We start from the raw sequence: 22759 nt of genomic DNA on the forward strand, positions 1-22759 counted from the left end.
ATTATATAGAAATGTCTGATATATAATGCTGTTGATATTTATATGAAATGTGTTATAAAGACTAGCCGTTCATTGTTATTTCAACAAAAAGAGGGATTAAAATACAGCCCTTAATAAACCAGGAAAGAATTAATCCATACTTAACATTTACCATTTCTATAAAAGGAAAAAGTTTCTATGGATTGTTACGTAGTTCATGCAAAGATTTGAAGTTGCTGCTTCATAAGTGTTTAAGCACTAAAGCCTCTTTGGGATTATCTGCTCTTTTTTTATAAAATCACTGGGCTGCCATTTGTCTCTATTCTTAGAGATAACTTTCTTCACGTAATGAGGTGCCACGACTGAGGATGTTATGAAACTTCAAGTTCATGCAAAGAGTTCAGACATGCAGTTTCACTCGCACTGCAGAGCACATAGTATTTATTTTATGACACCGCCAACTGTGGGCAGGGCAGGGTGCCAGGCTTGTGTGTGAGAGAGAGAACATGTGATTTTATCATTGCATGGAATAAAAGACTTCACAAAGCAAACAAGTAAGAGTAAAAGTAATGAGATTGAGACTTAGAATTGTGTAAGATTTGACACACAATAAAACAAGCATCCATTGACTGGAATATATGTTTGCCTGGGGGGAAAAAAGATTAGAGATTCTTATAAAAATTACAGGCTTTTATAATTCAAGCTCACGTGTCAAGTGAGCCAAACATGTGACCAGACCAGGGAGTTTACCCACCTGCTGCAATATATAGCATATATTCAATTTGGAGCAACTGTGACCACATCATTTTCTCTGAGATCAATAAAGTATTCTGATTCATATGTATGCACTGGGAGACTAGGAGAGAATAAAAGTCATTGATTTGTTTATGTTTTCATTGATTTCCATGGTCAGTTTCCCTTTTCCAGATTTCCTTTGACGGGCAGGATGTGTTGGAAAGGAGAAACGTGACCAGAGGAAGGAAAAACTCCTTAAATGAATAAAATGGGAGGGATGGAGAGCCAACCTGAGGGAGTGACAGAAGAAGAAAGAGGGAGGGAAAGAGGAGAATAGAGACAGCAGGACCAAGCTCACTGCTCCAGTGCTCTCCTTTCGTTCCTCCAGAAGCTCAAGGCTGAGATCAACAGATAGGTAAGTTTTCTCCAGCATTTTTATTTTGTTCTCCTCTCCTTCTGTTTATTTTTTATTTCATTTTTTTCTCATTGTGTTTTTCCTCAATAACTGAAAATTTCATCCCTGTAACTAATTGAAGTCATCCTCATTCAACATTTGTATGAGGGCCCATGATCCATACACAAAGCAGAATTTGTCTGACTCCTAAATAAAGTTTTTCTATCATCCTCTAGACCTTCTCCTCACAGCTTGCTCCTTACCACTAGTTAGCTACTCTGTTAGAAGACAAAAATTTTAGAGGTTGTAATTATTGCTCATTAACTACAGCATCTTGCACAGATGGAGACCTGCTGCTCTATTTATGTGTGAGAGCATTTTTATGACAATGTTTATTTGCTTATGTGTCTGTTGGCCTAATACGTGCAACTAAACTTGAGGGTTTGCGGAAAGCCAGAATTTCCGTTGGCTGGATGCAGAAGCTACTTTTAGCTCTGGTTATTACTCCCTGTGCCTTGACTGGTTCAGGCTGTTTCTCAAACCTCCCGCTGTACTTTAAATGACTCTGATTATTTTAAAGGATAAAAACATCTATCAATCTTTCATTTTACTGTGGAATGTCCCATTAGGGTTAAAGAAGAAGTTTCTAATTATATGTTCTGTTGGACTATGGAATGTGACTTCCATGGCTTTGTGTGATTTTGAAGATTTTTGTGGTAACACACATTTATTTTGGGAGCTTCAAGCATCTTGTCTGCTTTGCTCTTTTGAACTGATGTCAGGCTGATGTTTCTATCAGCCTGTGTTTCACTCTTTGTTTTCCCCCCTACCAGGATGCGGTGGCTCAGCTCCTTGTCTACGCTCCTTGTCCTGCTTCTCCTCTGCCCCCCTTCGTTTTATGCACAGGAGGTCCATGTACGCCTTGCAGGCTTAAACCGGCGCAGTACAAACGAAGGACGTGTGGAGGTGCTCTACAATGGCGCATGGGGCACTGTGTGTGATGATGAGGTAGATCTTAACCTGGCCAATGTGATATGCCGGCAGTTGGGCTTCCAGCGCAGCTTGACCTGGGCACACAGTGCCAGGTTTGGCCAAGGACAAGGTAGGTCCAGCCAAAAATGTGAAGCTTTAAAATACAAGTCTCTTGATTGATTTCCCTTTATTTGATGACTTGCCACTCTTTCTTGTGTTAGGTGTGATCTGGTTAGACAATGTACGCTGCAGGGGCACAGAGGCCTCTATTGCGGAATGTCGTTCCAATGGTTGGGGGGTCAACGACTGTAGCCATGCTGAGGATCTAGGAGTTGTTTGCAGCCCAGAAAGGAGACCCGGTTCCCCTGCTGTGACTGTAGAAGAGAGTCCTTCATCTTCCAACCAGCAAAGACAGAGAAACCAGTCACCAAGACAGTCTCTGTCGCCCCCAGCTCCACCTCCAGGCCCAGCACACATCTCATCTGCCTCTCAAAGAGGCCATGAGATTGCTCTCCATCGCAACCCAGTCTCTTCCCGCCGTAGCAACATCTCCCCGCAAGAAAATGGTCATGAGATCCAGATCTTGCGACGAAATCGAGGTGGTTCAAGAGACAACAACCAAGTCAGCCCAGCTGCTCCACAAGGGCACCAGCTACTTTCACGTCTGGCAAATGGTGAAGCTTACAGGCAAAGACAGGAAACGGCAAGGAGCAGTCCACAGGCAGGGAGACAACAGGAAGAGGAGAGGGTGAACAGGCAGTCCCAATATCAGCCTGAATCCCAGATCCCCTCTGGGAGGAGGAGTGACAGGAATCAGCAGCTCAGTGGGAACCATGTTGAACCAGACACTCTTTATCCAGACATAGGAGAGGAGAATGGTGCATACTACACACAGGTAAACACACACACACACACAATACACACAACCTCTACTGCACACCAAAGAAGCAACCCAGTCTAGTTTAAGCCAGACTTCTGCAGAAATGTCATTTGTGGAACCACAGGCCAGTGGACATGTATAATTAGAGACAAACCTAAAACCAGACCTTCCCCAGAACCAGTTCTTATGAATTACCATGGCCTGAAGTTTAGTTTAACCACCAATAGCTCTTCCTCTGAAGGAAAAACTTTAGATCAGAGGAAACTCTGCTATTTATCCCTGCTGTTTGACTTTATTTTTTTCTTCTTTTCAACTTGCCGAGTTTACACTTCTTGACCATTTTGTAATCACGATGACACATATCCCAACACGTTAAACAAACTCTGTCGACCTCTGTTAGTTTCTTTCCTGCTGCCAACAGTATTTAATGTGGATGATTAGAGACAAAGCATAGGAATCTCCTCGTGTTATTCTTGTCTTGATTGTGTACTATCTGCTTATGCTTATTTAAACAGTAGGACAATGTGTCAACCTTTAAATGAATTGTTGATGCGAAGCTAAAAAGACAACAATGATTATTTATTTGGGATAAATCAGTGCCCATTCTGTTTTTTCCTATCAACAGGGATCTGAGAGAGTTCACTTAGAGGAGGCTCGTCTGCGGCCAGTGTTGTCCGGCAGCCACGGCGGTCTGGTCACAGAGGGAGTGCTGGAAGTGAAGCATGCTGGGAAGTGGCGTCATGTATGTAATCGTGGATGGGACCTGAGCAGCAGCCGTGTCGTCTGTGGCATGTTAGGATTCCCTGCAGCAGAAGCGTTTGAGCAAAACGCCTACCGGTAAGTATGTGACTGTGGGCCAGGCAGAGTACCAGAGGTGGAAAGAGACATAGAAATGGATGTGTGTATGTGTGTGTGTGTGTCTGAGTGAAAGGGATGGAAAAGTATAATGGACTAACATCCCTCCACAGATTAGGCAGCCCCATGCCTGGATTGCTGTTTCAACCCCCCTGTAGTAGAGGTTAACCACAACCGCTGTCATTAGTATAACCACACTTGGCATGACAGGTCCATAGTGGTATTAGCCAAGCCTGGCTGTCCACCAGGGCTGTCTTCCCCACTGGCTGATTTGGTCTCAGCACAGACTTTTAAAATAGTCCTAGAAAGTATGTTATTAATGTCAGATCCAGACAACAAGATTACCGTCATCCTCATCTTGTGTGTCTCTCTACTTAAAACCTTCCCTTACATGGTTTCTAATCTCATACAATTAAAAATCATCCAGTGAAAACTGTGTGCAGCAGCATCTGCGAATGCCAGGTGGCATGTTTACAAGAACTAAGAGCTCACACTTACTGAATTCATTAGTAATTATGACTTTTTTCAGCCATACACTTACTTAACAGCTTCTGTAACTATGAGAGCAGAGGTTTTAGAGGTATTGGAGGCTCTCCCAGGTGGTTAATATACTTTGACCCCCTCCTCCTTTTTATTTGGTTCATTCTAGTCAGGGCAAACATGCAGGTTCACATTCACACTTACAGCCAATTTAGAATTACCAGTTAACCTAACATGCATATTATTTGAATGTGGGAGGAAAACAGCACACCTGGTGGGGATCCCAGGCTCAGGGAACACATGTCACCTCTCCATAATTGCGCATTTAAATAAACATACAGAGAAACACAACTAAAACATGTCTCGGGTTTTTGGAACGCCGGAATAATGATCCAGTATGTATACAATAATGACTAAGAAAAGTGAAAGATCTCACTTTTTTTTCAAACTGAGTGTTTTTATAACTATTTAATTGTTCCCTAAACATAAACCCTTTGCTCTACAAATAATACCAGGCTGAATTGTTGATTTTATACCCATAAATTCAAGTGGCTCGTCTAACTTTAGCTGTAAATACCCACTAAAACACCTACAGCAGCCTTCAAAGCCTTTACACACACTTGCGCATGCTTAAACATTCTGCTCACAGACCTTGCATAAACTTTGTCCGAAATCCACGTGCTCACACAAATAAACATGCAAACAGAGTACACACACGCGCACATACACTTGCGCACATGCAAACACAACTCTCCATATGTCCCTCTGGCTGCCCACAGAGGTCTTTTTACGTCTTGGCTAACAGGACGACTGTACTGACCGCTGGCCTGTTCTACACCATCTGTCTCTTCTCTCCATTTCACCAATAATTACTCCATGTGTCTTGCTCCTCTCTGCTCAGCAGCAGGACACAGGCTTATTCACCTCATCTGCCCCATTCACTGCAGCTCCAGCAGCCTAACACTGATGCTCTGTCTTCTTTCTGACTTATCTCCAGTGCTTCAGAAGTTTGTCTTCACTTTTACATAAGTAGATACATTTGGTCACGTTTGGGTTCCAAACGTGACCAAATGTCAAAATTGGACGAAGAAACTATGAAAAGCATAAACAAGTCTGGTTGTCCAACTTTTGGAATCTAATGTTCCAATCTAATCTGGACAACACTGAAAAAAAAAACACACCTCAAAGTTGTCTGGAGAAAAATCTTGTGTCTGTGCCAAGAGCCTGAGCAGCAGCTTGTGTAAAGATTGTTTGTTTTTGTCAACCTCCACCCCACTACGTGGGAGATGAATAGAGCAGACAGTAAACAGTTGGAGGGTGCATCAGGTTGAGCATTAGTGTCTGTTTTAACAGATATTTTGTAGATGAATGTTTTTTAAGTGAGGTAGAAGTAGATGTGTTATGTCTCTCCTTAATGGCAGGAGCCTATTTTAGCCATGTTAGCAGAGAAGATCTATGGGGATGGCAGCGCTGCTCGGTGCCTTTGGTCCAGACTAAAATATTATTTTAGTGACTATAAATTGATTCCTGTCACTTTTTATAAAGACCCAAAGGGTTATGGGGGTTACGTGGCTTTAATTTTAAGTCATTATTTTATGTTTTAGTGATATGTCTTGACCGCCACTGAGTGGATTATCATGAAATTTGCATTGAACAAATACAAATATATTATAAATATAATTCCTTGAGTTTCTGTGCGCACCACCAAGCTTTTCTTATTGTTTATCCAGACATGACAGCAGTCACATCGCCTCTTTCTGGTGCTACACACTACACTGGCAGTTTTCCACGACTAGTCTTTTTTGGGGATTGGTGTCCACTTGAACAGCTGTAATTATGGTCTGCGCGATCCTCTAATCTAGAATATTCTCTCAGCAGAACCTGCTGCACACCCTTTGCTGTGTCAGCACATCCCCCTCTTACCATGCGGTTGTTTTTTTGGTGTGACTGCCTTTGTCTCTGCCTGTTAAGTTGCTCAGCACATTTTTACAGATGTTTAAAGACTCCCCCACTTTGCTGTGCTTACAAAAGGCAAGTGTTAAATCCATTTTCCAGCTCCCTTCTTTTCTAACATCCACACTCTCTTTGAGGCTGACACTAACTTCTTCAGTTCTTCTAATTTACTTTCACCCCCTGCTCCTTTTTCTCCCATCCTCAGCTTCAGTTTATTAATAGACCATGTTTAATGCCTTGGAGGCAATTATGCTAAACCCCGCTTTTCATGGAAAGTACATCATTATGACCCCTTTGAGTTTTTTTTCCATGGAGGTTGACGGGACTCATTAGGGGCTGTTGTGGAGTCAGTGTGGCAACCTGCTGCCTCTTCAGTGAGCCAATTGTTCCAGTCAGGCAGCTTTGCATTCATGCAGTATAATAACATGTTATCTCAGTTTTCCTGAGAGTCAGCTCCTCTCTCCGCTGTGGCTTATGGTATTGTGTGGTCAGAGTTTCATTAAAAAAACAGCATTAAGCTGAGGATCCGGAGGAGAATATTTTCTCCTGAGTAAAAGACTTCAGCAGTACTACAGCAATCAGAATTGGTATGCTGCGTTGAGACATGTTGCTGTGGCACACTTATCTGCCATTAAAGCCTTAACTCAGTTCCAACCTGTTTTCAATCCAACAAAGAGCATCACACATTGCATTTTTAGCTCTCAGCTGAGACCTATCGAAGAGAACATGCATTTCCTCTTCCTGTTAAGTGAAGAGATGCTCCTAAAAGTTGCCCAGCTCATGGATACTTTACTCTTACATCACTCGTTCCATGTTTCCCAGCATGCAGTCGTAACTGCAGTTTTACAGAATATTAAAGATCTTTGCTTTTACAGAGGCTGGGAAAGTCGATATGTATGTGCATATTTCCATGTCTGCTGTGTGTGAACCAACATGCTACTGCTCACCACAAAGCAGACACTGCCAAGCAGAGCAGGCAATTATATGGGAAGTACTCTCACCCCCGCCTCCTCCAGACCATGAACCAACACCCCCATGCAGTCTGTCTCTCCCATTTTGATTTACCACGGAGTTATGACACATTTTATACGGTGCAAACACAGACAGATAGGCTTACACAAGCACACAAGGAGATAAAGCCAAGGAAATAAAATAGAAGCTTCTATAAAGTCACAAAATACATTTTCATACTGTATATAATAATATTTCCTCACATTAATGAGCAGCAGGTGGTTTTCTACCTGATCAGAGAAATTACAAGCGTGGTCAATTTTTGAAAGCATTCAGCAGCCACTGTTTATGTGGGGGGGGACCTCTTGGTTGTGTGACTAAGTGCATGTAAAATGTTCAGGCTTGTCACAGAAGTGGTCACTACTTCTGTCATTAAAATCTGGGGCAACGAGTTTGTTTTCTAAGATGTGGTTATTTAATTGTTATTGTTTACTAGACCATTTAATTCTAGTTAACCCAACCAAGTAGTTTAGGGGCCTAAACTTAACCAAATAGTGCCTGCAAACAAATAAACGGTAAACACAGTGTTGGATCTCAGGTCCCCTGATTAAATGTCTTGTGTCTGAGTCAAACCACAGTCCTATCCTCCATCTCCAGATATAGATTTTATTGGTCTTTATACTTCCTCGCAGGTGCTGCTGCTGTGGGAAAGCACTCATATATTTTATTTCTGCAGACACTTGACAATCAACCTATTCTGCTGTTTCAGTCTGAGGATGTGTTGGTTTTTGCCATTTTTATCTCTCACTATGCTTTCACTGCTTTTATTGTACCCGTTTTCAGCTTCAGTCAGCAGCTATTTGAACAAAAACAACCCCTTATAAAGCTATATACCTGCTCAGCACAGAAAGGAAACAGACACAATTAGCAGCCAACCAAGTGAATACTGCACATTCTTCAGTTCAATAGAAACAGAGCTCTAAGTCGAAAACAGTTTTCTTAACTGCTGAATGACGCCAAAAATGCTACATCAATTTTTTGTTTCCATTGCAGCTAAAACTCATAACGACTTAGGATTTGTGTCTCATTTCTGTTGTTTGTAGGGATTTATTACCAGAGAAGGACTGCATTAGTGACCAAACTTGCAGACTAAATTACATTTCATAACCACTGGACTGCAGCAGAAATCAGAAAAAAATATGCAACAGTTTATGCTTATCTGAGCATGGAAAATGTCTTTTATTGTAAAAGAGCTTAAATATACACTGTTTTCCCTCCACAGACTGCCTTTTGTTAGACTGTAAATGACTTGTGGTGCAAATGTTCCACACAGTAGTTTTCTGGCTCAGGATTCCTATTAGTTTTCATTATAAGTGCTTCCAGCATCAAAGACATTTCTCCTCTAATATTGGGACTGTGCATGAAAGCACTCGGAAAAGCAGGATACCGAGGTTCTCCCGGAGAGGAAACATCTCCCTTTTCCAGTATGCCAAATATTTAATTGCATCACAAATCTGGTTTTAGTGTAAACTCCTCCTGGTTATACTTGGTGTTGTGAGTCATTTAATTCAGGCACATTCATAAAGGGCGTCAGTCACGCTGCACCTGTCTGTGGTCACACTGTCTAATACAAGTGGTCAGCGCTAATGTGTCTGTTTCCAGATTTACGGGAGCCCATTTTGTGCATAGACAATATTTCCTCTTTGGATTCTAGTTTAAGGTAATACCCATAAAACTAGACAGAGTTTGGAAAGCCTGTTGAAGTTGGCAGACCTCAATAAGGATTCCCGCTGGGATTAATGTATAGTGGACTATTCATATGTTTAGTTTCTTTTCCACGTGGACTCCTCAAACCAGACGTCCACACTAGACATATAGGCAAACACTGAAACTGAAATACCCATGAACGTAGGAATAGAAGCTCTAAAAAAGACACAAGAAGGAGGGGATGGTTTTAGAGGAAAAACGAAAGAAAAAGGGAACTTTGTTATCCGTTATTCTAAATCTCCTCTCTGTCTTTCTGACATATGTTTAACTAGGGAACAAATGCCCTGTCAAGGATGTTGTGTCTCCTTCATATTTATAGTTTCAGCTGGTTTACTTAACCTTTGATGAACAGACTGGAAGAAGCAGGGATTTCAAGGAAGAAACAAGAAGGTGACTGAAAAGGAGACTGTACAGGAGAAGCACAGGGGTAGACTGTGGGAGTATGTAGGACAGCAGATTGTTTAGTCTACTCGATGTAAAGATGCACATGACTGAACATTCATGACTATAATGTTCTCTGTGTTGTAGGAAACTGTGGGACTCCAAGCTGGCTGATCCTTCCTCCAGGTAAAATCAGCATCTGCTTTTTAAAGAATACAACTCGAGCACAAAATCATACTTATAGTGTGTCGTCTCATTCCATTTCTTCTTTGAATCACTCAGGCTGAGGACACAGATCAGTAAGAAGGGTTACTGGGTGGAGAAGGTGCAGTGTCAGGGTGTGGAAACATCTTTGTCACAGTGTCAGGCCCTGCTGTCCCTGCCCAGGAGCGATGTCCCATGCAGGGGGGGCATGCACGCCGTGGTCCGTTGTGTACCTGGATCCCAGTTCACGCGCAACGGCAGAGCACCTGCACCGCCTGCTGTGCCGGTTAGTGTCGGGGTGGAATGTGACAAATACAGACTGGAAGTGTTCAAATTAAAACCTTAAGCTGTGTCTACAGTGGAACCAGTTTTCAGTGACTTGGTGACCAGAGACCACAGAAGGCAAATGACTGTAAAAAACTATGGGTGATCTACTTTTCTCAATGTCACATAGTCTGATATATGAAATACACTGGAGATTTACCCAGGCACCCAGCACTTCAAACATTAGCTTCAAAGTAATACGTCCCAAGTGAATCACTTCCAGTGTGGACGCAGCTTAAGACTTTTGGAAAAATGCTCAGTGGTTTTCTTTTTAAGTGGTAAATGAGAAGATTTTTTATCACATTACATACAGTATGGTCTCCATGTAGTGGTCACAAGGGAGTTCTATATAAAGGGCCTATAGTATACTCTATGGTATACTCTGTGTGTATAAATCAGCTTTTGGCCTCAGAGGCCCCTCCACTGCCCTGTCTTCCTTGGTGGCAAGGGACACTTTTGTATACAATTACTGGGTTACTATGACTAATATTGTCCTGCTTAATTTTCCCTGCCAGTTGACCATGTACATTAGCATATTGTAGGTATTTTAATCTGTACAAAAGCACAGGGGTCACAGTCTGAAATCGAGAAATACTTTGAGCACATACCTTTACGCAAAAGTCTTCTTATAGGTGTGAAAAGTATTTGACCTCTTCCTGATTTCCTTTTTTTTTTGTTTGTTTGTTTTTAATATATTTGTCACACTTAACACTAAACAAATTTTAATATTAGAAAAACATAACCTGAGTGAATACAAATGCAGTATTTCAATGATGAAGGGGAAAAACTATCCAAACCCAGCTCACCCTATGTGAATAATGTTGTTCCGAGTTCTTTTGTGACCTCCTGGATAAGTCATTGATGCAAAGACTCATTTCTTTAAGGCCGGCCAGTCCTGGGAAGGTTTCTGTTTCACGTTTTCTCCATTTGTGGATAATGACTCTCACTATGGTTGACTGGAGTCCCAAAGCCTTAGAAATGACTTTGTGACCCTTGCAGACTAAAAGACTGACTGTATATGTGTCTCTGCTATTTTTAAGTTTCTTTAGCTCCTGGCACGATGCGTTGTCAGACAGGTTATATTTAAGACAATTCATGATTCAACTGGCAGCATGCAGACCTGGGTGTAGCTAGTGAAATTGAACTTGGCTTTAAAAAAAATATGGTTAATCACAGTCAGTTTATGATTTAATAAGAGGGAGCAGTCACTTTTTCATAGAGGTCTAGGTAGGTTTAAAGAGCTTCTTTTCCCTTAATAAATGAAAGCATCATTTTAAAAAAGCATTTTGTTTTTACTCGAGTTATCTTTGTCTAAAATTAACATGTCTGATGATTTGAACATTTATTTGACCAGTTTTTTAAAAACTAAGAAACCAGGAAGGGAGCAAAGATTTTGTTCAAAGCACTGTATGCCTTTGAGTCCAAAAAACATATTTTGCTCTTTTTTTTAGTTTTTTTAGTTAGTTGTTTACTCCTGTTTCCTGTTTTTATGCTAACTTTCCCTTTGCTTTTCAGCAAGAAACTGAGTTTAATGAGAAATGAGAAAATGCGAAAATGTAGCATCCAAATGTGAACATGCTTTAAGTGTAAAATTTCCAAATTGATTCATAAACACCTCACTAAAACTTGCACTTTTTTCTTCCAGCCTGTTGTACGTCTGAAGGCCGGGCCCCGTCTCGGGGAGGGCCGCGTTGAAGTGCTGAAAGAAGGCAAGTGGGGCACCATATGTGACCATCTGTGGGACTTACCTGCAGCCAGCGTGGTCTGCAGAGAGCTGGGTTTTGGGACTGCCAAAGAGGCACTGACCCAGGCTCAGCTGGGACAGGGTAAGATAGGACACATAAACATAGCCACACACATAGTTTGCATACAGTCAAGCAATACTTTGATGTCTTTCTGGTGCAGTGAACTTTATTCACCATGACTTGGAAGGTCACTGTGGGAGACGTTTGTGTGTTTGAACAAAACCAAAAGCAGGTTTTACTTGTCTTTATTCCTAAGTAAAAAGATAACCTCATTTATGAAATCACAGAGAGGATAAAAAAGGCCACGAGCTGCTGATATGATAACCATAAAAGATATGGTGCAGACTTTCAGTGCATCCTAAGTATGATTAGTTTATTTCGGCGATTCCTTTAGACTAAACACTTTTCTATCTAAATGTCTGTTGCTGCACTCCAAGAATCGTGGACCTGAGCAGACAAATAAACCCAGAGAAAATATTTACTGCCTCGCTTCCACTTCTATCAGAGAAGCTGATTGTTGAAGAACTTTACCCATGACCACTTAGACAAGTGTAAACAATGCTATGAAGTTCCACCGATGAAAAAAACTGCATGTGTTGTTGTCAAAATAAACATATATGTATGTGAAAAGTTAGCGCAGCTTTGAAACTGGGATGTCAGGCAATCAGTGCCGAGTAAGACCAAACATTCAGTTGTAATTATAATAGTAATGCTTTTGTTGTGGGCGTAAACATATAGCCACCAAAGTGTCTGGCAGTAATGCTTTTTTCAGCTAGGAAACAAAATAGGCCCTTTCTCACACTTTGTTATTGACACTTTTTCTTGCCATACCTCTGCAGTAACTCTGTAATCACATTCATTTCCTCCCATTATCTTTCTGCCCAAATAAGCACATAGCATGTCCTATAATGGTGGGAGCATTTCCTTCTCTCTACTTTACTTAATTAAGTAATTCATGGAAAGCATGTGAGTGTTACTTTAAAGGCTCTATTAAACTAGGTGCTATGGTTACATTTCAGCATGGGGCATTGTGCCTTTTAACGTCTCATGCTAGTTTATGAGTTGTGTAAACATATAAGGCATGAGTCCATGTGAGGTCCCAGGGTTCTCCAGTCAGAAGAGAACAGCAACTCAAAACTAGGTTTGATGACATCATTAGCTATTGAAGACTAAATTATAGGGCTTTAATGGGCTTTGCCCTGGGCCCCATACACCTACGCAAACATAGATGTGTTCAAAGATTTTGCTCCATTTTGCTATTTTGACATCTATTTTTGAGTTATAAAGAGCTGCCCTGGTGTGCAACGTGCATGACGGAGTGTACAGTAATTTAGCTTTCAGAGCCACATCACAGGTCCCATTCATGTCTGGGCTTTTAATCCTTCTCTTTGCTCATCTGCTGCATTTGAGCCATCAGGTTTCAGGGACTTTTATGTCTGTGTCGCTCTTGTAATTTGCAATCAGTCAACTGCTACTCCGTTATGCTGTAGGTACTGGTCCCATCCACATGAACAGTGTCCAGTGCACAGGCAGGGAGAAGTCAATTACCGAGTGCCACTCCAGACCAGTGCCTCTTTACACCTGCAAACACAGCCAGGATGTGGCAGTCCGCTGCAACGTCCCAAAAACTGGAATGGAGGCCACGGTGAGAAACCCACACAGACAGAGTGCACACATATCGACATTTAGGCATACAACAGGAAACACTTTCTTGCTCCTTTCACTTTTAGGTGCGCCTGGCAGGAGGCAGAGAACCATCGCAGGGCCGTGTGGAGGTGCTGATGGAAATCGGAGGAGTGAAACGCTGGGGCTCTGTCTGCAGTGAAAACTGGGGCCTGAATGAGGCCATGGTGGTCTGTCGTCAGCTGGGCTTGGGCTTTGCCTCAAGTGCTCATCAGGTGGAAAAAAACAGAATTCCCTTTGTTGATGTTTTCCTCTGATTCCGTCCTTTTTGTCTCTAAGCTTTTGTTATGTGTGCTCCCATTTCCCCGCTTTCTCTCCATCCTACTGTTTGTGTGCCTGTGCTGTGTTATTACTGAGGCCTGAGGTAATTACAGGCTTCTCAGACGTCCACTTCCAGCGCACTGAAAATAAAAGAGGGAAAGTAAGCTGAAGAGAGATTGGGAGAAAGTCACAGAGCAAACAAACTGAAAATAGACTTTTGCATGGAAAAGGCCACCGAGAACATTTAACAGGCAGTTTCAAAATTGTGAAAAAGAGTGGAAAATGTGATAATATGTACTGATAGATCCTATAAAAAATGGTGCTTCTCTGTTTACAGCAGAAGCTCCTATTTGCCTTCCGCTGTGCCATTTTTCACGATTCTTGTTATAATTTTTCAGAGCACAAATGACCTCTGGGGATTTTTCTTTGAATATTTTTTCTTCTGTGCAGGAGACTTGGTACTGGCCTGGATCCGCAGATGCTGGTGAGGTGTTGCTCAGTGGGACACATTGCATTGGCACTGAGATGTCTATTCAGCAGTGCCGCAGAAATGCACACGTCTACTGTCCAAGAGGGGGAGATGGCAGGGCAGCAGGAGTCACATGTGTAGAAAGTAAGTCTAGAACTGGCAAACACGTGGACACAACTGCACTTTTAGTGATGTTTCCAGTACAGTACAGTGCCAAATTGGAAGGGAAACTTAACAATAAAACTCTTTGATTCGTGCAGCTGCTCCTGACCTTGTACTGGATGCACAGCTCGTCCAAGAGACTGCTTACATCGAGGATCGGCCTCTTCACCTTCTGACTTGTGCTAACGAGGAAAACTGCCTGTCCTCCTCTGCCGCCAGAATGAACTGGCCCTACGGACACCGCCGCCTGCTACGCTTCTCCTCCCGCATTATGAACATGGGTCGTGCCGACTTCCGACCACGAGCCCCAAGAGAAAGTTGGGTATGGCACCAGTGCCACAGGTAAGAACTAAAGCAGGCATTTAGAAGCCAATGTGCCATTTAACTGAGCTTCAAGGTTTTCATTTAAAACTGTAGCTGCTTATTTTATGCCTCCAAGCAGATAGGGAGTAACTATGTGCTGCAGTCTTTGGCTGGAAAAGAAAAGTACCATAACCTCCTCTATGGAACAGCACAGGGCATTATGAGGTGATGCAAAACAGAAGCATTTTATAGAAAACATAGTTGCTAGCAGAGGTAAAAAAAAAATTAAATGTCAGCAGGGAAAGATAAATGGGACATTAAGATTTAGTAAGTGAAACTGGATCACTGGGTTTTGCTCTATAAATAGCGAAACATGTATAAAAGTCTGTTATTTAGCACAATGAACATAATGTTTTATCCTCCAAAATACTGTTTACAATAAACATCCTTCTCACTGGTCACCCAATTGTTAGAGTCAGAGCCATGACTGCACTCAGAGCAGCCTGGCTTCTTATCTTGGCGGTTGTGGTTGTGTGTCCCAAAACGAGAGGCACAGCTCGTTGTGTCTCCCAGCCACAACCCAATCACTACCTCCCCGACCAGAGAACACATGGTTTGACTTTGAGTTTTGATAGGGTTTGCTCTGGGAATGGTTCTGTAATGAGAGAACAACAAACTGATATCTGTCTGTTCTCTTTTGCTTTTTTACAACTTTTTCCTGTGTTCGTCTGACGCCTTGAGAACAACATAACAGGATTTATAGCTGCTGAATTTCAAGTTGACGCTAGGATTCTTGTCCATAGATTGTGTAGATGGAAAATAAAATAGCAGCAAGTCTGTCTTAGTTTTGTTCTCTCTCTTTTTTATGTATTTCATTGTTTATTTGCCCTCTTTCAGACACTACCACAGCATTGAGGTGTTTACCCACTATGATTTGCTCACACTCAATGGGACAAAGGTAGCTGAAGGTCACAAAGCCAGCTTCTGTCTGGAGGACACCTACTGTCCTGATGGTAAGATATTAATAGAGATTACTAATACATTCATTTGTTCTTTGTGTGGAAATGTGAAAACAAAAAAGAGCAGAATCGTGACAGACAAGAAAGAATCAAGAATACATAAAAATGCAAAGCTGAAATCCTATAATGAGTGCTCAAAGTCAGGCTGTAAGATCAGAAGCCAAGCCTAAATAGATCTTGGTTTCAGAGAGGCCAGACAGCTTTATGCAGATCCTTTCTATTCATTTAGAGGAAACACCAAAAAAGACTTGTTTTATAAATCATGTTATTTTAACTTCAGACCTCAAATCCACAGCGACTGACAGCAAAGAAAATTTACGTTTAAAGTCTCTCCAACTATTTTTTTGTCCCTCTAGGTCTCCATAAGCGATATTCCTGTTATAACATGGGACAACAGGGAATCTCAGTTGGCTGCTGGGACACCTACCGGCATGACATTGACTGTCAGTGGGTGGACATCACAGACATACGACCTGGTGAATACATCTTTCAGGTCAGTTTGTTTTAAGACACAAAAATATATTATCGCTTGACTAATTTATTTACTTTGTGCTGAGCTCATGGTGAAACTGTTAGTCCAGTGAAAGTGCAGAACAAAAAGTAATCCACACTTAATCTTCATGCTGAAATAGCATCAGTGATCTCAGTAGCTTACACAACTTCTCAGATCAGGCATGAAAGCAAAATAGAGAGCAGAGCAAACACAGACGTTTGTGTTTCAACATCTGAAGGCACACATGAGATAAAAGCACAGATAAAACACTATAATTTTAGCTAAGTGGCTCTTGGCTGTGTTTCCAGCCATTCAGGTGTACAGTATATATGTAGTTTCAAGGGTGTGTGTGTATTTAGAGAAAGTGAATTTAGTCTGGATTTATATAGAAAGTAGACCTGCTATTAGTCCACCCTCTTAGAAAGTACGGAGTTATTGGCGGTGGAAAAGCTCTGTCAGCATTTTGCATTTGCACAAGTTTTAGTGCTCTATCATGTCTGTTTCTAGACATGCCGTGTGCCGCTGTGTGGTGACCTTCTCATCTGTCCTCTTGTTCTCTCTGTCATTTGTTCTATTTTTTTCTGGACATTTTTGCGGCAGAAAAGCAACGATGTTTACAGTTTCTAATCATTTTCGGAGTCTTTACATGAAATCAAGATGCCAGAGTTAGACTTGCATGTGCCTACGTGGACTTTATGTAAACTACACGCAGGAGTGGTCCTTCTGTGTCCACATGAGCCTGCGCACATGTGACGAGCCACTTCTTGAGAGATAAACCCACATAAAGCACAGATGCAGTGCTGCCACGATGCAGCACTTTGTGGTCGTAACAGTAGTTGAGCTGCTCATAAATTTGTGTAAGAAGTGAGAGATTAAGGAAGGGCGTAGAGCCTTGCTTTTTCCTGTGCAGCCTTCACCGTGATTCACAGCGTGGCAGCCATTTTTAAGACCATACATTAAGCTGATGAGTCACGTCCACCTCAGCCTGATTACTCCTTATTGAGTTGTTATTTAAAAATCAGCGACACAACCTCATAGTCTTTTACATGACTGTGACAGCCTTTCATTGTTCTGTAAAACAGGCTAAGGGCCCTTTGTTTCACATTATTACAAGAGCATTTAATGGGATATCAGCTGCCACTAAGTTAACGTGGTGTTTTACAAAATATGTGCTGACATCATTGGCTGGTCCCAATGTGCAGTTAGGACCAGTTGTAATGTATATATATATATAATACTGCACATTATATATTCATAATTATGAAAATTCAGCATCTTAAATCTTTGTCTGTGAATATAATTGTAACCACAAAATTTATACAGTATGTAAAAAATGAAAGTGGGTTGCTTTATTGAATATGTGGTCACGTTATCTGTTTGATGTGTGCACCAGGAAAATTCATTTGTGTGCTTTCCTTATATATGGCAGACAGACAGGGTGGAAAACAACAAACCATGGCAACCAACCATGGTTACAGTCTAATGGTAGGCTGCGACTTGAATCCAAACCCAACACTATCATCTGCCTTTCTGGGTCTTTTGTCCTTTACAGAGATAGCAGTGGAAAGTGATGTCATGCATCGCTTGAACCCAAAATATATAACATCACTGGTCATATAGAAAAGGTGAAAACAATAATCCTGTGGCTTCTCAGTCGGGCCCCATGAAAACCTGTTGTTTCAAAATTATCTGAGGAGAACTGCTACTTTCACACTCACTCCCTTACTTTATTAAAAGACACCCTTTGCAACATTTCAAGTCTAGACAGAATGTTGCTTTTACTATCAATCCCATGCAAACACCCACCCGTATTTCCAGTATAAACTGAGCTAACAGCTGCCCAACTCTAGCTTCATAATTAATATACATGCATTAAATAATACCAATACAAAGAAGAAGAAAAAGAAGACACATGGCCTGAGTAAATTGTGCACATGAAGTATACAGTCTTACCAATACATAAAGTAGTTGTTAAAAATGTTAACGTAGCAGAGCATTATCAGAAATGTGCAAGACAGCACGATGCATGAAATTCTTTGATATAAATTAAATTGGTGCTACTTAAATAAGTTTAGTCAATGTTTCTGCAATAATAAATATTATATGAAAACGTGGTAAAACATCCTCGTTATCATATGTGTAACTAAACCCCTCCTAACTGTGTGTTTAATGCAGATTTCGAGCTTTGACGGTGGATATATAATGTTCCGTGTATCGCAGTGATAACCTGGGATACTCTAAATGCTTGCAGTGGTTCAAAAACTGTCGAGACACCATGTACAATGCAGCCACAAATTGCAGTACAATCTTTGAAAAAGACATGGGGAAGGTTGTAGTTATGTACAAGCCATCACAGTATACAGAAGTGGGTTATTTGTTGTTGCTGTTTGTGGTGGTGGTGATAATCAAATCTAGAGCATCTAAAGCAAGAACAGGGGCTGCTGGTGAATTATGCCGTTTTCTCCATCTAGCAAAAGGATTACATTGTGCTTGTTTATTTTTTTTTAAATAATTCTTCTGTTTCAAAATGAAACTCTATTTGTTATGAAGATGACTGACTTTCAGTCTAATCATCTGTCCTGTTTCTTACTCAGGTGGATGTCAACCCGTCTTTAGACATGGCTGAGTCTGATTTCCAGAACAATGTGATGCGCTGCCGCTGCAAGTACGATGGAGCTCGGGTTTACATGTTCGGATGCCATGCAGGTAAAATGTCTTTTACTAAATTCTCTCTGTTTCAATACTTTCCTGACTGATTCTGTGTAAGACACTTCTCTTCTTTGTTGTGTTTTTATCAGGCGACGCTTACAGCGCTGAGGCGGAGGACTTGTTCGACCACCAACGTCAGATCTCCAACAACTTCCTGTGAATTATGGGAGACCCAAATTTGTTAACAGAACAACTGTAGAACTCCTCACCACACCTCAACATGTATGGGGAGGGAGGGTGAATGATAATTACTTGCCAGTAAACAAAGAGGTGGGGATCAGGGAGAGGAGGGTCTGTACACAGGAATGATTTGGGAGGGATGGAGTGACTTGATTAAAAATGAAAAACAGTATCCTGTGACTGATTATGATCAGCAATGAGTTTTGTTGTTAGAAAGTCAAAGAGATTAAAGGAAAAAATGTTTAAACAAGAAAAAAAACACATTAAAGTCAGATATCATAAGCATCATGACACCATAATAGACATACAATAGTTTACAATTTTCAGAACTTGATGTTTTAACACTTACCTTGATTAAAAAGTAACCAACGTTAAGAAAGTCATGACATGAAGGCATATGAGAACAACTTTGCAGTACATCACCAGACTGTAGTCCATAAATCTCTGTACCTGCTTACTGTGCTTCCATCATCACACTGCAAAATGTAGCATTTATTGTTACAGCTGTGTGGTTTTTGGTTTTAAATGAGATTTATTTTTCATGGTGCTATTTTGCCTGTTTTGAATAAATATTGTAATGTATTGCAAATGTATTGTCATGTACAGTTTTATATTACCTCTCTGGAATAATGTTCTTAAGGTCTCTAATTTATGCAGAATTTTAATGTACTTTTGAGTTGAAAGCTGTTTGTATTGTTAATTTTATTATGATAACTATCTCCACTTTGTTTGTTCTTTACCTGTTTAACATTGGGAACAACAGACGAGATCTGGTTGTACCACAGTATTGCGTCAGTACTTGGTAATGGTAGTGAAAGAATAAATGTCAGATTGAAAACTGTCATTTGAGGCATTATTATTTGACCGCAGACATTTATAATGCAGAAAGCAGAGAATAATTAGGCCGTGTTTAAGGATATAATAATAATTAAGCAGAGTTAATGTTACAGTTTTGGTAGAAGGTTTGGAGAATTGCCTAATAGGCTAAAAGAGATTCTTGAAGTTCATGCAGTGCCTTATGCGAGCCTTCAGCAGATTTTAAAAAGATCTAAGATGATTAAAGTTGCTGGGTTTCCCATCCTTTTCCTGGGAGCGTGAGCTAAGCGGCGTTTTATTGTTGTTTCCACCATATTTCCACTGAGGAATACATAGAAACACTGGAAATTCTCACAGTTGCCCTCTGTCACATTACATAGGCTATGCTTTAAATAAATGACTCACTTTGGCCTTTTTTCTTTCCATTTTATGAGCTGGTGCCATATAAAACTATATAAATAAAGTGGCAAATTAAAATCAAATACAAAGTCGGTAAAGGTGACATAAACATGATGCAAATCTGCATTGCAGATTGTGACTGCATCTGGGGTGGTAGTGCATCAGCAGACTGTTGACACTCCTTCCATTTATTCATTTTCTTCAACTTATCCGATTCAGGGTCACGGGGGGCTGGAGCATATCCCAGCCATCATAGGGGGCCAAGTAGGGCAAACCCAATGTGTTGCAGGAATCACAGAGAGACAGACAACCATTTGCACTTATGTCTAATTTAGAATTTGTTATTATGAAATAAGGTTATTAGAAAATAACTTAATGTCTTTGAGGAAGCCAGGAGACTACGAGAGAACCTACATAGGGACAGGGAGAACATACAAACTCCACACATAAGGACCCCAGCCAGCCAGTGGATTCAAACCTAGAGCCTTAACACAGCGGTCCCCAACCTTTTTTGCACCACGGACCAGTTTGTGTCCGACAATATTTTCACAGACTGGGCTTTAAGGTGTACAACAAAATACAACCGGTATCAAAAAAAAGAAGGTTTATTCATAATACACGGGAAAAGACCCAGGAAACCGAGTTAATGATAAAAACGATTAAAAAATAACGCTAAAAACCGATAAAAACCCTGAAAACCATTAATTTCACACCCAAGCTCAACTCTTGCGGCCATTACCAAACAACTCACGAAAAAGTACCGGTCCATGGCCCGGGGGTTAGGGACCACTTCCTTAACACACTGAAGCAATAGTGCTAACACGACTGTGCTCCCGGCATTTGTCATTTTCAATCAATTCAGTGAGTCAACTCAGTGGAGTGGAGGCATTGGTAAAGGTCTGATAAAGGTCTCAACCTAGGTAAATTAGATCGTTTTAGAAAATTTGAAAACAAAAAATAAGTCCCTGACTTAGGTTGGTAGTTTGAGCCCTGTCTGCTCCAGTCTGTAACCAGCTATCCTTGGGTAAGATATTAACCCCAAGTTGCTCTCTGATGCATCCACATCAGTGTAGTTGTTCGATAGAAACAATGGTAGCACTTTCTATTACAGCTCGGTAATAAAGCGGTAATAGTAGGATAACAAGGGGGAAACAAGAGGGTAATAATGTGGTAATTATTACCACAGAAATTACCCGAGATATTTCCAGGTAATAATCACACATCTTTAAGTTAGCTTTAATAGGTTATTCATATGTTATTAAAGAGAAATAGGCATTTTTGCATTTTGCAATGCTATTTCCTGCTTATTACACAGAAAACACCACGGGTAATTGAGTGGTAATAACTTTATTAATTTATTCTTCTTTGTTACCCTACTATTACCACTTTATTACTGAGCTGTATGTCCACATTGTTACCACACTTTTGAGGCCCTTATTACCCTATTACATACATTTCAGGGTAATATTACTGTAAACACTGTTGCTACCATAATATTACTTTGATATTACATGGTTATTACTATGGTAATTGCATTGTAATAACTTAGAAATTACCACATTATTACCCACTTGTTTCCCCCTTGTTATTCTACTATTACCCCTTTATTACCAAGCTGTAATAGAAAGTGCTACCGAAACAACACTTATTTAGAAATAAGTTCTTGTATGAATGAAGCAAGTTGTATAAAGAGCTCTGAGTGCTCAGGTAGAGTATAAAAGCACTATTTAAGAACCTGTCCATATGGTAAGACTTCAAACTTAGAGTAAGGGCTGGGTAAGGGAATATAGAACCATCACTTAGTTATACTATTAAAGGCTCATATTGCTGGGGGACTTTCCATAATGGTTTTATTTACCACTACTGCATGTCATAACTTTTGTCTTTTCTGTATTTTTGGACATTTTTGTCCTGTTTTTTATTTGTGATCTTGCTATTTTCACCTTTTCTTTCTTTTTTTTCTACTCACCCCCCAACCCATATCAGCAAGTGGCTGAAGGGCTTTTCCTGTTGAAAGGGAGTTCTTCCTCCCCACTGTCGCCAGGTGCTCATTCAAGGATTGCATGATTGTTTGGATTTTCTTTCTCAAATACTGTACCTTACCACATAAAAGCCCCTAAGCTGCCTGTTGTTTCGAAATGGCACCTTAAAAATATTACTGAAATAAATCGAAAACATAATGATTTTTCAGGTGCTAATGAAAACGTGTCATTGCTAAGCCAAATTTTTACAAAGGGAAGAGAGTGATGTAAGGTATGTTTGCTGACAGTGTTTGGTGCTAGGAAACCCTTCACCACCAGGGTCCTTTGCTGTGGTGGGAGATTAGATTACTTCTTAATTTGGACCATGTCTCACACTTCACTTGCTCCATGACATAACATGTAGCATTTCTGTGTAGAGTTGGCACTTGAAACCACTACTTTCTCAGTTGTGGCTTGTGTTTGTGTAGTTAATCTAATGATTGTGTGTGAGGTATCCAGTTGGCTGCTCTGTGGTACATCACCCCCTCGTGAAGCCACAGTAAAACATGAGATTATGGGCTGGGTTCAGATCTCACACGATGATGGTAAAGAGCAGCTACAGACTCTATATGTAGTCCAGCTGCAAGAACAACAGCACACACGGAGGTCTGTTATGAGAATGTG

The 22759-nt window shown here is 40.8% G+C and overlaps 1 protein-coding gene across 1 annotated transcript; it reads left to right on the forward strand.

The window, feature by feature from the left end:
- Positions 1–1101: 1101 nt before the first annotated feature.
- Positions 1102–18983, forward strand: LOC134628701 (lysyl oxidase homolog 4-like). The gene is made up of 15 exons (XM_063475449.1): positions 1102–1129; positions 1942–2210; positions 2302–2975; positions 3586–3797; positions 9495–9533; positions 9630–9837; positions 11521–11701; positions 13111–13265; positions 13351–13518; positions 14015–14177; positions 14294–14537; positions 15396–15511; positions 15874–16010; positions 18605–18716; positions 18809–18983. The coding sequence occupies exons 2-15, from the start codon at positions 1943–1945 to the stop codon at positions 18877–18879; spliced, it is 2748 nt and encodes a 915-aa protein (XP_063331519.1). The 5' UTR covers positions 1102–1129; position 1942; the 3' UTR covers positions 18880–18983.
- The last annotated feature ends 3776 nt before the right edge of the window (positions 18984–22759 follow it).

Source organism: Pelmatolapia mariae, linkage group LG6 (assembly GCF_036321145.2).
Source record: "Pelmatolapia mariae isolate MD_Pm_ZW linkage group LG6, Pm_UMD_F_2, whole genome shotgun sequence".
Lineage (NCBI taxonomy): Eukaryota > Metazoa > Chordata > Actinopteri > Cichliformes > Cichlidae > Pelmatolapia > Pelmatolapia mariae.